Source organism: Trichoplusia ni, chromosome 11 (genome assembly GCF_003590095.1).
Source record: "Trichoplusia ni isolate ovarian cell line Hi5 chromosome 11, tn1, whole genome shotgun sequence".
Classification (NCBI taxonomy): Eukaryota; Metazoa; Arthropoda; class Insecta; order Lepidoptera; family Noctuidae; genus Trichoplusia; species Trichoplusia ni.
Window position 1 is genome coordinate 36,837 of NC_039488.1, and position 13,426 is coordinate 50,262.

At 35.4% G+C, this 13,426-nt stretch overlaps 1 protein-coding gene across 4 annotated transcripts in view; it reads left to right on the top strand.

Annotated features, from left to right (window-relative positions):
* The first annotated feature begins 112 nt into the window (after positions 1-112).
* LOC113498661 (spastin) overlaps positions 113-13,426 on the top strand; it is a 28,077-nt gene continuing 14,763 nt past the window's right edge. The window contains exons 1-6 of one of the 4 annotated variants that reach the window (XM_026878761.1): positions 113-720; positions 1,826-1,996; positions 2,196-2,363; positions 8,813-9,006; positions 9,966-10,169; positions 12,645-12,759. In XM_026878761.1, coding sequence (XP_026734562.1) covers positions 258-720; positions 1,826-1,996; positions 2,196-2,363; positions 8,813-9,006; positions 9,966-10,169; positions 12,645-12,759 — 1,315 coding nt within the window. In that variant the 5' untranslated portion in view covers positions 113-257. The remainder of the gene's footprint in view (positions 721-1,825; positions 1,997-2,195; positions 2,364-8,812; positions 9,007-9,965; positions 10,170-12,644; positions 12,760-13,426) is intronic. The other 3 variants (XM_026878763.1, XM_026878762.1, XM_026878764.1) reach the window with 3 other exon arrangements.

Here is a 13,426-nt window from a genome sequence, read left to right on the forward strand (position 1 = left end):
ATAATTAGTCATAGTGGTAAATAATTTATGGTATTTAATACAAAGAGTTCTATAAATTTATAAAACTACCACAAAAAAAATATTTTAGATGTCCGCAGTGCAAGCGTGACAAACGTCAAAATTTGTCAATAATACGTTTCACAGCTCATAATTTTTTTTGCTGTATTTATGATAGGGAGTAGGATAAGCTCGAATTTCTTTGTCTGAAAATTTTATGGGGATTTTGTGTTAAACAATCCGGTGTGTTGGTGTTCTTGATGGTGTCCGGCGACGATTCAAATGGTGGCCGTTTGTCGCGTAAAACTACGAGGTCCCCGAACCGTAAGTCCAAGAAGGCAGATGCAGACCTAGCAAAGGGGTCAGCGTTGCGAAATGGATCGCAACCTTCAGTCCATAAACGGAACCTTTACGTTGTTTCTTTCCCAATCATCATTCTGTTCAACGTACTAAGATCAATTTTGTATCAACTTTTTATAATTTTTAAATATTTGTATACGGCATCGCATCGGTTTATGCACAAGCCTCATAAGGCTGGTGAGTGTAACTTGGAAGTAGTGGTGAAAGACGGTATAGTGTCGACGGAGTTAGCCCCAAGTGAAGAGATGACTCATATACACAATGTTGGTCCGGGGGACCCTTTGCTGGCCAAACAAAAGCACCACCATCGGAAAGCTTTTGAGTATATTTCAAAAGCCCTGAAGATTGATGAAGAAAATGAAGGTGAGTTTTCAATTTTAATTAAAATATTTTTCTTAATTTATTGTATCCAAGAACAGTTGCATATAAAGTCTTTACTCTGTACTGAAAGTAAGTTTAATATACATTTTATGACTGAAAACTCATTAATTAGTTAATAGTAATTAATTGCTCATAAATCTTTAACAATTTGCAGTTGAGAAGATATTTTAAAATTCTGAATTTCATTGTTTAGGGGCACTAAAAAGACATCAAGATAATAATATAACAATTCAAATAAAAGGCTGTATAATCTTAGTACTTCTACCTATCTTTATTGTTGTAGGACAAAAAAAGGTCTTTGTTTAAAATGGTGCATATTATGTGTAGAAACTTAATATTCCAAATTCAAATTATATTTTTTCTATACATCACAGCCAGCAGTAAGTGATGTTTGGATACATATTTGTAAATCATAATAATTATAAAAAAGTTACATTATGATAACCAATACATTTAAATGAAGCCTTTATTTTGTAAAAAGAGCTATTTACATATCCTATTATCATATTATTATTCAAATAGATTTAATTTGGCACAGACATTTTTTTCAAGAACAAGTTTCTCTAAACCTGTTAACCATGTTTATATTTTAATAACATGAATGGGAACTAGGGTAACTATCTTAATATAGGTATGTAAATGGTCTTGAATTAATCACATAAATCTTGTTTTATTAGATAAAATAGAATATGTTTTGTGTTGTTACATGCTATGTGCCTAAGTTAGCTATATCATTTGTTATTTAATTCTATGAAAAACATTTCTAAGGCCTAGAAAATTCATAAAATATCTTTCCCTGGGATACTTCAAATTTCAAGAAAAGTCACAGGCAATTTTTTACTGTTATTCTTGTCATCCACATAGACAGAGTGACAGGAAAAGACTAGTTCTATGTAAGACATTAGTAACATCGTATTTTGGTCTGGTGTCAATTGTACTAAAGCTCAATACTCAATACTTTATTGCTTCCATAATGTAGTTACAGGTGGTAATTTTAAGTACAATGATCAATTATAGACCCCATATATAAGCCATATCCTGTCGCAAGTAATTTATATATCTCCTATCAAGCAATTCTCTCCTACAGGCCAAAAAGAATTAGCAATAGAGCTTTACAAGAAAGGCATTTATGAGCTGGAACGAGGCATCGCCGTCGACTGCTGGGGCGGGCGCGGCGACGCTTGGCAGAGAGCGCAACGACTACACGACAAAATGAAGACCAACCTTGGCATGGCCAAGGATCGCCTCCACTTCCTTGGTATGACAACACAATATACCTCACAACAATATCACTGCAACATACTTCAAGCTACAAACCAACAATGCTATTTTATTTTGAAAGTGGAAATTGGCTGTATGTCTGCATGCTAAGCTTTTTATTTTTTTTCTTTAAACATATATACACAACTTATCCTACAGTTTCTATTCAATAAGGTTTAATCTGTTCCCCACTGTAGCCAACCTAGTCGCGCTCAGTAAGTTGGGCGTAGAGAGTGAGCCCGAGCGGAGCGACAAAAAGCCAACGGAGTCGCCTCTAAAGGGGCGGAGACCGTTAGAGAAGTCCAAGACGACGTTACTCGCGCATACAGAAAGTAACAGTGGTCAAACGAAGCCGCCGAACGAAGGTAGAACACAAGAAATAATGCTTAGCTTCGTTTGACGTAACCTACTGCAAAATTCAAACAAAATCCGAACTAACCTTTACATAACTTGATTGTTTACACTCAACATTGGAAACTAATTGGACTGTTTTGTTTTTTAAATTGTCAGTGTTTGCATGTGGGTTCACTGTGCCTACCATCATTCAGCTTGCAGTGTGTAGTGATCTAGCGACACTGGTATCTTGGTGCTGTAATATAATATGCAAGTATGGCCGCTTTCCGCTGCATCTATACATATGCCGTAAACGTATCATTAATAGAAATCACCTTTCAATTGTCTAATGAAACTCATTCATTACGTATTAATTTTCATTGACTTATCAAATACTGCCAGCATCGTCATTTATCTCATTAAAAGAGAATTTCTAAGTAATTTTCTATGTATGGACGCAGTCACTCTTGCATAGTAACTCGTATTATTAATTAGCACAGCGCACAAGATGGACACTCATTAGACCGTGTTTCTGTATTTAGATTTTTAGAAGTCGCTTCGTTACTCGTAGAATTAAGTTGAATACTACTTTCGTCACGTATTCAACTATATTTTTAGATTTGCAAACTTTTCATGAATTGCGTACAAATAAGGAACGTAAAGGTAGTGTAAATATGCTTTTGCAAGTAACGTCATGTCATTCATAAAAGTAACTTCCTCAAAAACCACTTATCTTCCTTAGATATTATGCAAGTGTCCCGTTACACGTAAAACAAATATTTATTAACATTATGCTGCATGATAACGGTAAGATGACTGCAAGGTTCTATCAGAGCCTTGATGACGTAAGTACAGCAGAACACAGCGTAATCTTTGCAAAAGAATATGTTAAAAATAGATCGCTTCTCCTTGAAATGTATAACGAAATTAATCTAGGTAATTTTATTGTCCGGAAAATATGATGGTAATTGTACAATGTGCGCTCGTTACTCGTAGGCGAGTTGGTTTCAGTTCATTTGTGCTGTATGGCTAGTGATCGTGTGCGTGCGGTACAGGGGGCGGGCTCAGTCATGCGCATTGCGCACACGCACGATCTTTTACATACGACTGGCAGTTCCCCTAACATCTCGTTACAGTTCAACAAGCAACACGGATAACAACTGATCCTATCTCTTTTCCCTCCAAATTAATCTATGCTTGCGCTTTTTAAACCATAGATAAATGTAGTTATTAGACCAGAATCAGAAATTTCACTTTTACAAAAAAGTATTTGAAGTAGCTACCTACCTTTTTACATAACTTTTGAAACACGAATTCGGCTTGCTTTTATTGGTGTTGGGACAGTAAAAAGTTTTCTAACAATATTAAGAGCCTTATTTTTTCGTGTAGGCTCATTGTATTTCATACTACGGTTTTTTTTTCAACACACCGCTACTAATCGAAATCGAATCTAGGGTATTAAATAAAAACTATCAAAGTCCAGTTTTAATAAATCCAATAAAAAAAAAAACGACGGTCTTATGTAATTGCAATGTAGTCATTATAAATGTATCTGCTTTGATTGTATTTAGAGTAAGCTACGGCAGCAAAAAGGTTACGTGACAAGGGATGAGCTAGATTGGCTAACATTGACCCGATTCGTGTCCTTTCAACGGGTCCAGTGCGAGGCAAGCATGGCTAAACAGTTTGTAAATATTAGGCCGACGAAATTAGATTGCGGTGTGTTAGAGCAAAAAAGGGTTAAAAAATATCTCGAAAATTGGAATTTTGCTTGACGTAGCAAATTCAGTTTTTTTGCAAAATAAATGTAACCTATTTTACAAAATTGGTTAACAGAGATTTAATAGTTGTCGTATGAACTACAAATCATAGTCGAAATAATTATATTGCTCATAACCGGCGTTGTTGAACTTCATTTAAAGTTAGACTGGTGTAATTTTGTCAAATGAAAATTTTATCAAATTTGGCTCATTAGTTTTTATATAAAGTCGGTTATAAGTTTTTGTTCTTAAAAAACATTATAAATAGATATATGAAGGAAGCTGAGTCCGCAACACCGAAAACACTCCATATTTATGTCCAACAAGAACAGTTCTCCGTAACATAAAAGGGAAGCAGAAATTTAAAATCTCCAGCCGGAACTTGTGCCAATTCGCCAGAGTACAATCTTACTCAAGTCATTGTAATGAAGTGTCTAGTACCGGTCATAAGTATTATTGCTTGACCGTAGGCGACTGGCCAACAACGAGTAAATTAATATTTACGCTGTTATTGAGTTCATCTAGTTTTATGGTTCCCTATCCAAAAGGTAAAAACGGAACCCTATTACTCAGGCAACGCTGTCTGTCCGTCTGTCGGTTACCAGGCTGTGTCTCATGGACCGTGATAGCTAGACAGTTAAAACTCCACAAATGATGTACCTATTCTGTTACCGCAGTTATAACAAATCCCACAAGAAAAGTTCGAGGTTTAGCAACGATTGTTACAATCATTAATTTTTTGGGTAACAAATAAACTTGAGACCCTCAAATTTATTAGTCACACGACCGATTCGTTGTTCTTTATCCAATTTTTACGGGACCCTTAGTGTCGTATGCCCGACTCGCACTTGATCGGTTTCCCTATTGAATGACGACACCATTTCTATGCCTATGTCATTTTGGGCTATTTGTTCCATAAAGGTAACTGCCGTGACGAAATACGTCTATTGAAAATTGTTTAAAACATGGTTTGTTATTGTTCTGTTGCCTGTCTGTTCATAAATGGATAGTATAAGAGTAGGTACCATGGGTTACAAATTCCTGTGCCAAGTCTCGGTAGATTCAGACAGAATATTTGTGATACCAAACATAAAGTTATCAATAACAACTAGAGCTGTATTGTTGCTAAATGAACCATCCAAATGTTCTTCAGCTTATTGCTTAAAGTTATCTGAAGTTCAAACAATTATTTTTTAATTTAAACTAGAGCCAGGCGTATTCGTAATTCAGTTAGCAGTTACGTAATCCCATCACAACTGTCACTTTGTACAAAAGTTATACTCGGCGGGATAGAAATTTCGTGGCAAGTTATCAACTAAAAGCTTACCAATTACAATACGCTTTGTAGTCTATCCAACAACTTGGACAAAGAGCGATTGTACGATACAATAAGATCGATGTGAAAGAAAGTTTTCACTATCATTTTTTTTAATATAAAAAGCACCTTTCCACAGTTTGATAGACCTTTCGAGATTCATAGTACGTCCGGCGAACGGTCGATGACCGACTGACATTGGCAGTGGCCGCTTTTCATACAGTCTATTCGATCGATCTGTCTATGTTGTTTAAAGTACTCGGTTGCTGGTACAGTCGTTTAGAAGACGTTTTTCTTAGACGAAGTTAATAGGTAAGGTCGTTGAGATTTTCGTTTTGAAGTCTGAATATTATACTGGCGCCTTGTCTGTAGTCATTTAGATGTCTAACTACTTTTATTAAAGTTAAATTACGGGGAGTATTACACCTATACTCCGTTTCATTGGAATATTTTTACAGAGGTAAACACTCGTGGGTTCTCTCTCTTTGTCTAAAACATTGGTTAAAAATAAAGCGTGACTAAAACAATAAAGATTACCAAATGAAATACACAACTGAAATAAATCAGTCGTTTATTTATTTCACATGTGTTTGTATAAAAATACACTCCAAGTCTCCAAGATTAGTGTATTAAAAGATTGTTTACCTTTTAAATACTCATAAAAATAGAGTATGATTTATGTATTTCTATTTTCAAGACGAATCCCGATTAAATAACTGACCTAAAATTAAAGTAAAATTATGTGGTTATTTTTATCGCCTATAGTAATCGAACCCACTTCACGCGTATCAGGTTAACAGCATGGTAAGCAATGAATCCTTATTTAACATTGGTGTATTTAGGTAACTTGTTGACGAATCCTGTAGGCTTGAACATCGTACTTAAATAAACAGCGTACTTTTATTTGTACTGCCGAACTAACAAGCTATTCTCGGTAAAGTCAACTGCTTACCCACTGCGTCACAGGTCGTCACTCCATTAATTCTGCAGCTTAACAGTCTAAACTCGTACACCCTCGAGGTCACAAACATGGATTTAAATAGGGAAATAAGACAACACGATGTTTAGAAAACAAAGTTGTATTACTCATCTCGCAATAACGAACCACCTGACAGCGAAAATTGTACAAATATTGCTGTAAAGTTTCTAACTCATGTATGTTTATAATAAACACAGTCATCATGCTAAAACATCGAAAGCAAACGAAAGCGAAAACAGTATAAATATTTTTTTCAAAATTTTGATAGTTGACGTCATCACGGAATTTTGGCAAATTGGCAGCAATTATTGTGTTCATTTTGCTCGCTTTGTCTAGTCCGTCGATATGTAATACAGCTACCGGTCTTTTGTTCTTTATCTCAATCAATACAAGGAGACAACGCATGAATGATTCATGTTTATACTTCATTGAATACTATTAACTAATTACTATATCTAGTTGTGTATATTGCGTTTATTCTTAGATTTATCTGGTGGATGGTTTCTCAGTATTGCTTTTATAGAATTTTAGTACAAAGACCTTCGTAGTTCTGCTTTCCTAGTAAGTAAGACTTATATTTAGGATGATAAAAACGGTCTTCTTTAAGAACACCTCGAATAGTAACGGACTTCCCATTATTTAGGAATATGGGGAAACAGCGTAGCTATAAAACTCGCTGATGTTGTAGTTTGGCAATGCTAAAGAATTTTGAAAATCGATAATATTGTTTAGAAGAGTGTTGTGGCGCAATTTGGGGGAGGCCTATGTCTAGCAATGAACTGGGATAGACTAAGTTGATTGAAGCGTGAAAGCATATCAACAACTTACATGACCATTTAGCAAAGTTTCAGGGGGTTTTACAATCTGAAGGATAGAAACTTCAGTAGGTACCCTAGTTATACAAAATCGATGTAATGAAAATGTTGTTACGTCATAAACTTATAATTAGTTGATATCTTGTCGACTACCACTCATAATGTCAGACACACTTGGGAACATAATACTTATAATTAACGACATGTAGCAATGATATAGTGTTGTGCCAATTCACACGTTGTTAAACAAAAAGTCTTTAGTCTAAACCTATTTTCTATTGTCTAGTGTTGTTGGCCGACATTCTATACCTATCATGGTGCATTTCAAGTTAATTAACAAGTTGGAATGCAGATCTTTTTACTAGCAGTGTTTGAAGTCTTAAACAACCTTACTGCATGATAATACAATTGTGCCTACCTATACAACTCTGTTTTACCTTACAGTGTAATTATGAAATATACCATAACGGCAGTGATATATTTTTTACAATTATTTATTTTATAACGGTCTTCTGACTTGTATTTATCAGGTTAGTCGACTATTTTCGGACCCAACCGGAGTCCTTAGTAATGAGCTGATGCGGCGACGTTTCGCGAGCATTTTAATGATGTACCTAGGCAATTATTTATTTAAAATTTTGATTGACGCGGCTATATAGTCCAAAATTATAAAACAACAACTTTACAAGCTAACAAATAGCTGTGTATATATGGGTATATCTACTTTGAAAGTTACGATATTACAGCCGATAGCTCTTAAAATTATTACTTTAATAAACTTTCGACTATGAATTACATAACAACGTTTTAGCTAAAGTAAACAAAAATTCAGTATCAGCTTCGCCGCGAATACTTCTAACAAATATTGATTTTGTAAAGAAATTCAGCTTGTTAAAGTGGCCCGATTGTGATACCAAAATAAACAAACGTTGCAGTTCTTAACCTAGTTTCTCAAATAGTCGTAACATCGTAAAATCAATATTAAATCTTAGAAGATAACTGTTGACTATAAACTAATGAATTTTGTTTCATGTTTTATTGTGTGAGACCTGATGATGTTATTAATAGGTACAGCTTACTGGCCTCTATCAAGAATTATCGTTTTATCTTAATTAATTAAACTATTTAAAATGCCACTCTTCAGGTAGCTGAATTTTCAGATAAGATCCGTGATGAATAACTAGTTTTCGGTTAGCACAGATATTCTATTGGAATTTGGAACAAAGTTCTTTTTTGGTCAAATTCTTTGTCTAGTAGGATTAAGGAAAAGCCTTCGTAGATAAGATGCGTTGTTAATATTAATTTCGGGTTGGAGACTGGCATCCTCAATTTAGAATTGCGTGCGACGTTTATTCAATCATAACTCCAAATTCCCTATTGATCTTTAACATTTCCATATTGGCTTAAGTATTGTATTTACAAATCTTTAGAAATATGAGATGAATTAGCTAAATAAGTTTTTTTACTTAGTCTGTTGTATTCAAATAGCGTGTTCATTTTTTCTGGCAACCTTTAACTTAGAAATAAAAACCTCGGCTTACCATAATGTTGAAGTACCAGGCGTTTAGAACCCATAGAGATGCTATTTCCTCCCTAACAATACGATCTTCAGTCGCAGGCCGAAAGCTTACGACGGCCGGTCGACGAGTGCCGAGTGGGGGCGTGGGGGGCCCGCTCATGAAGTCCCAGACCCTGCCGCGGTCGATGGGCAGGTCATCATCACAACCCAACAGCTCCAATGGGAGCTATAGCAGATATCCCGTGAAGCCGGCGTCAACGCCACCCGCTGTCAAGAGACAGCTATCTGTAAGTGTTTAATACGTTTTTTGCTGTAAAATTAGTCTCCGAGATGGTCAAGTAGGTTGGAACCAAAAAAGTTTTAACTGCAATCTGAATGTTAGAAATTTAATACTTGACGGTCACGTAGACACCCCAGGCAGGGTTGGAGGGATGAAATGTATGGCCTTTGTCCTGCAGTGGGACTATTCGGGCTATAAAATGAGTCGCAGTAAAACTTACTTGTTAATAAGATACTGGCTCCCGTTGGTGTCGTAAAAGACATGTATTACTCAAGAAAAGCATCATTATTTATGAAACTTGTAGAATTTGTCTACTACGAAACTAGTCGCATAAATCTAAACAACAAGTTGTTTAATCAACGATATTTGGAAAGTTTTACAAAACTTTATCTAGGAAACTTCCAGGAATATCTAAAACTTTCTATTTTAATTGCACAATCAATTCGATCATAAATTGGCATCTTCATTCATTCAAAATTCATTCAATATTTTTTGTTAACCTTTTACTAGACTTTAGCAAGAAATAAAACCGCACTTGAAACTTTAATATCCAAATATTGGTTTCACAAACTTATGTAAGAGACCACGCGTGGTCTTATGAAGTATATCCTCCTACATTACCACAACAACCAGTTTTGTTGCATAAGGCATCTGTAAAAGGCGGTGTGATATTTGGTACGCATGCCACCCACATATTGAATACGCTTGCAGCATAACGTTTTGCGTATTGTTTTGTAGCTCACTCACTATATTTTCAGGCATTTCAATAGGCCTGTTCTTAAAATAGCAACAAAAATGCAAAAAAATAATATTTTTGAGAGTCTTTAATCCCTCTTCAAAGTTTATTAGATGAAATATATACCCTTCTAACATTATTAATCCTGTGCTTTCATTTTTTCTCCCTTCCTAACATATTAACATCTCCATTCATCTAACCATCACCTTCGATTCGCGTCTCATCATCAGAGCGCATACCAGGTACCATCAAACGGGTCGCCAGTGCGTCGCGTGGTAGGCGGCGGTTCACAACGCGGGACGCCCACCAGAAGTAGAACTCCGCAGCCAACTCTTGCAGTACGAGGAGTTGACCCCAAGCTAGTCCAGCTTATACTGGACGAAATCGTTGAAGGAGGTCCTAAAGTACACTGGGAAGATATTGCGGGGCAAGATGTAAGTATTACGCGTTTATATGTTGGCTTAACTAGTTAAATTATTTGAACTTGTGTGTAAATACTCTTCATACATGATATATTATCTGATGATTTATTTCTCCAAATGGCGGTTGGCGGTGTTGCAGGCCGCAAGCAAAAACATTTAGACGTCTTAGTTAATAAAACCCAATGGGTACAGTGTATTGTTTTCTTAAATTAATTTGCATCTTTAATTAGGCAAAATCTACAAAAGCCCGGCGCGCCGCAAGACGTGTGACTGGTGGCTTTCGATAAAGTCAGCCTTTTGATACAATGAGAATTATTAAAAATATTATTAGAATAGTGACATATAGATTGCATTTTCTTCTCTGAAATAACCCACGCTCCCAAAACATAACTACAAAGACGCACCCTTAAAATTTGTCCCGAACTGTCAAGGGCTCTCGGCTTGAGTATCATCGACATCGTTTCCTCACTTTTGACAGTAAAATTCCTACAAACTAAAGATATTTTTATGAGAATAACAAGAAAAAATCTATGTTTGCGGTATTTTTGATCACTATAACTAATATTTACGAGAGGTATAGTAGATCGGGAGATAACGCCGCGTTAAAGTGATGTAAACTTGTAGATTGTACATTGACCTTAAAAGTAACGGTGCAACAAATGTGTCAGTCGAGTCTTCGTGTTGACTGATATTTACGTCATCGATATGGTCAAGGGCAATCAATTTGAGGCAAAGATTGTCCTGTGCACATTGTTTTATTTATGTCCACGTTAATTTCTTCATTAAATGTGTAATTTAAAATTGAAATTGTCAAAAGTCGCTTCTCGAAGGAATTTAGAACGGGGCTTGTACTGGTTTTTTTTATAGTGACTGTAAACTTTAGGTCAAAAAAACTCCCTATTGCAGTGGTATAGATACTTACTGTAGTAGCAATTACCAAAACCTTTAATCTCATACTAATGTTTACCTTCGAATTTACTCTTTACCATTGAAAAACCACAAACTGATTTGGACAAAATATAACGCCTTTGTCATGCAATTTCTGGGAAATAAAACCACACTGCGAATACTAAAAAATAGCGATATACTCGTTAACATGTCTCGCGACTTGTCAGGAAATGGATGATCGTTTGTAATCAAACTGATGCCGCAGCAATACGGAGAAATATTATGTTTACCAAACAATTATTGTCATTTATTTGTTTACCAAAGAGCGTGTGAGTTTGTAACACGTTTCTCAGATCATTTAGGCGGAGGATGAGATATTATTTTATTTCTAAAATAATGAAATCTAAATTTTCATTCGAATAAATCCTCTGAGGTTTGAAAAGGAGAACTGAAAATAATTTCTCACGTTTAGAATGTTTGAAGTTGATAATTTCAAATGTGAACATTGAATAGGTCATTAGGACTTGAATTTTTACCCGGTTTAATAAAATTAGCATTCGTATTAAAGTTCTTAATAACAATTATAATTAATATAATTATGCTGTTAAATAAACCGCTGTTTCCACAGAACAATGGGCACTAAATTAATGCTTCTCACCATAATACCTTAAAAGCACCTGTTGGACACATTTTTTACTCTAGTAACACAGAATTTTATAATGGAGATTGTACCTAAAGCCGTGTCTCTTTGAACAAAATTTACCGACATGTGTTGTGTTAGTGACTTATGTATGACCCTTGTCCAACAAGAATTATTCAAAATCTATCTGTGTTTAAACCCCGATGCTAAAAATGACAGGACGTTGTAAGTTTAACGTGTACATGTGTCATGCGTGGGTGTCGGTTTTTGACAACAGGGCTCTTGAATCGAACAACCGATTTTGTCTTTACTTTTCTTGAAAATTAAAGAAAATTCTATATCTTTTTATATATCATTTGGATTTAAACAAATTTCCAACAATTTCGTTGTGTACGCGCCTTTATATCTGCGGATTAAGTGGAGCCGACACAGTTCGTTTAGGCTGTGAAGGGGAAAGGTGATATAACTTGCGAAAAAGATTTCGCGAAAATGCTATGTCAGCAGGGTGACCTTGACCCAGACACTTATATATTTTTAACCTTATTTTTTAAATGTTTTAACATACACATGCTAAAGACATGGTGTAATGTGTTACACAACTTGTATGTATGTGTGAAAATTATTATCGGTAGCAAGAATCTTTAATATTATTTTCGTGAAGGGTCCACGTCTTTTTTTTAAATGACTCCCGGATTATTGAGGTGTCGTTGGGATTTTACAAACATTCAAATACACAACAGACTCGTAACAAGTAATCGTGGATCACATCAACGCTTGCTTTACGTAGGGATCGAAACCGCAACACGTCGCAAATAAAGGGCCCGGCCGCGGCGTGGTGACCACGGGAAGATGGCATAGATTTGCTTGTAAGAACTTATGAAATAACTCACAACTCCCATAAAATAGTTGAAACTCTAACAAATTGCAGGAATTCTTAACATTTTTTTCGTTTGTTGTAGGCGGCAAAGCAGGCGCTTCAAGAAATGGTTGTGCTGCCTTCTTTAAGGCCAGAACTCTTTACGGGACTGCGGTCTCCCGCTAAAGGATTACTTCTATTTGGACCACCAGGAAATGGTAATTATCACTTCAGATTATTAGAACTTTTTATAAACTTTTTGGTCAAATGTATAAATGTTTCAATTGTTGACATTCCTATGTGATGCTCGGATACAGTTTAAAGTTTGGTGCTAAATTATTTTACGATCTATTCTTTAAGAGTACAGAGTATTGAGTTTGAAATTTTTAACCCCCGACACGTGTCTATCCGTCTATGACATGATAGGTACCGAACTTATTGAACGATTTCGATTTAGTTTGTTTTCTATAAAAGATGATTTATGTGCGACTGTTCTTGTTAGTCATGTTTGATAAAAATCGCAATTTAAAGCTATTGGGGAGTGAAAGATTTTACTGTCGAAGGTTTTAATTATTTTTTTATTATAATTATATATCCATTAAAATTTCAGCATGTACATTTAAAAAAAGTCTCAACAAACAGTTATATCTTCGTTATGTGCACGACAAAACTAAATATAACCACGCAAGCTCGCCTACACTTCAATAACAATATTATTGCCTACTTTACCTTTCAGCAGTCTCTTACGTAACGCAAGTTTTCGTATAAGGCCTATAAGGCATCTGACACGCGAGGTCTAAACATATCGTGTATCGTTTAGCCGCACAAACGTTTACTTAATGGACATCTTGAATGTCAATAGTCTGGTATTGTTATGTGACCTGT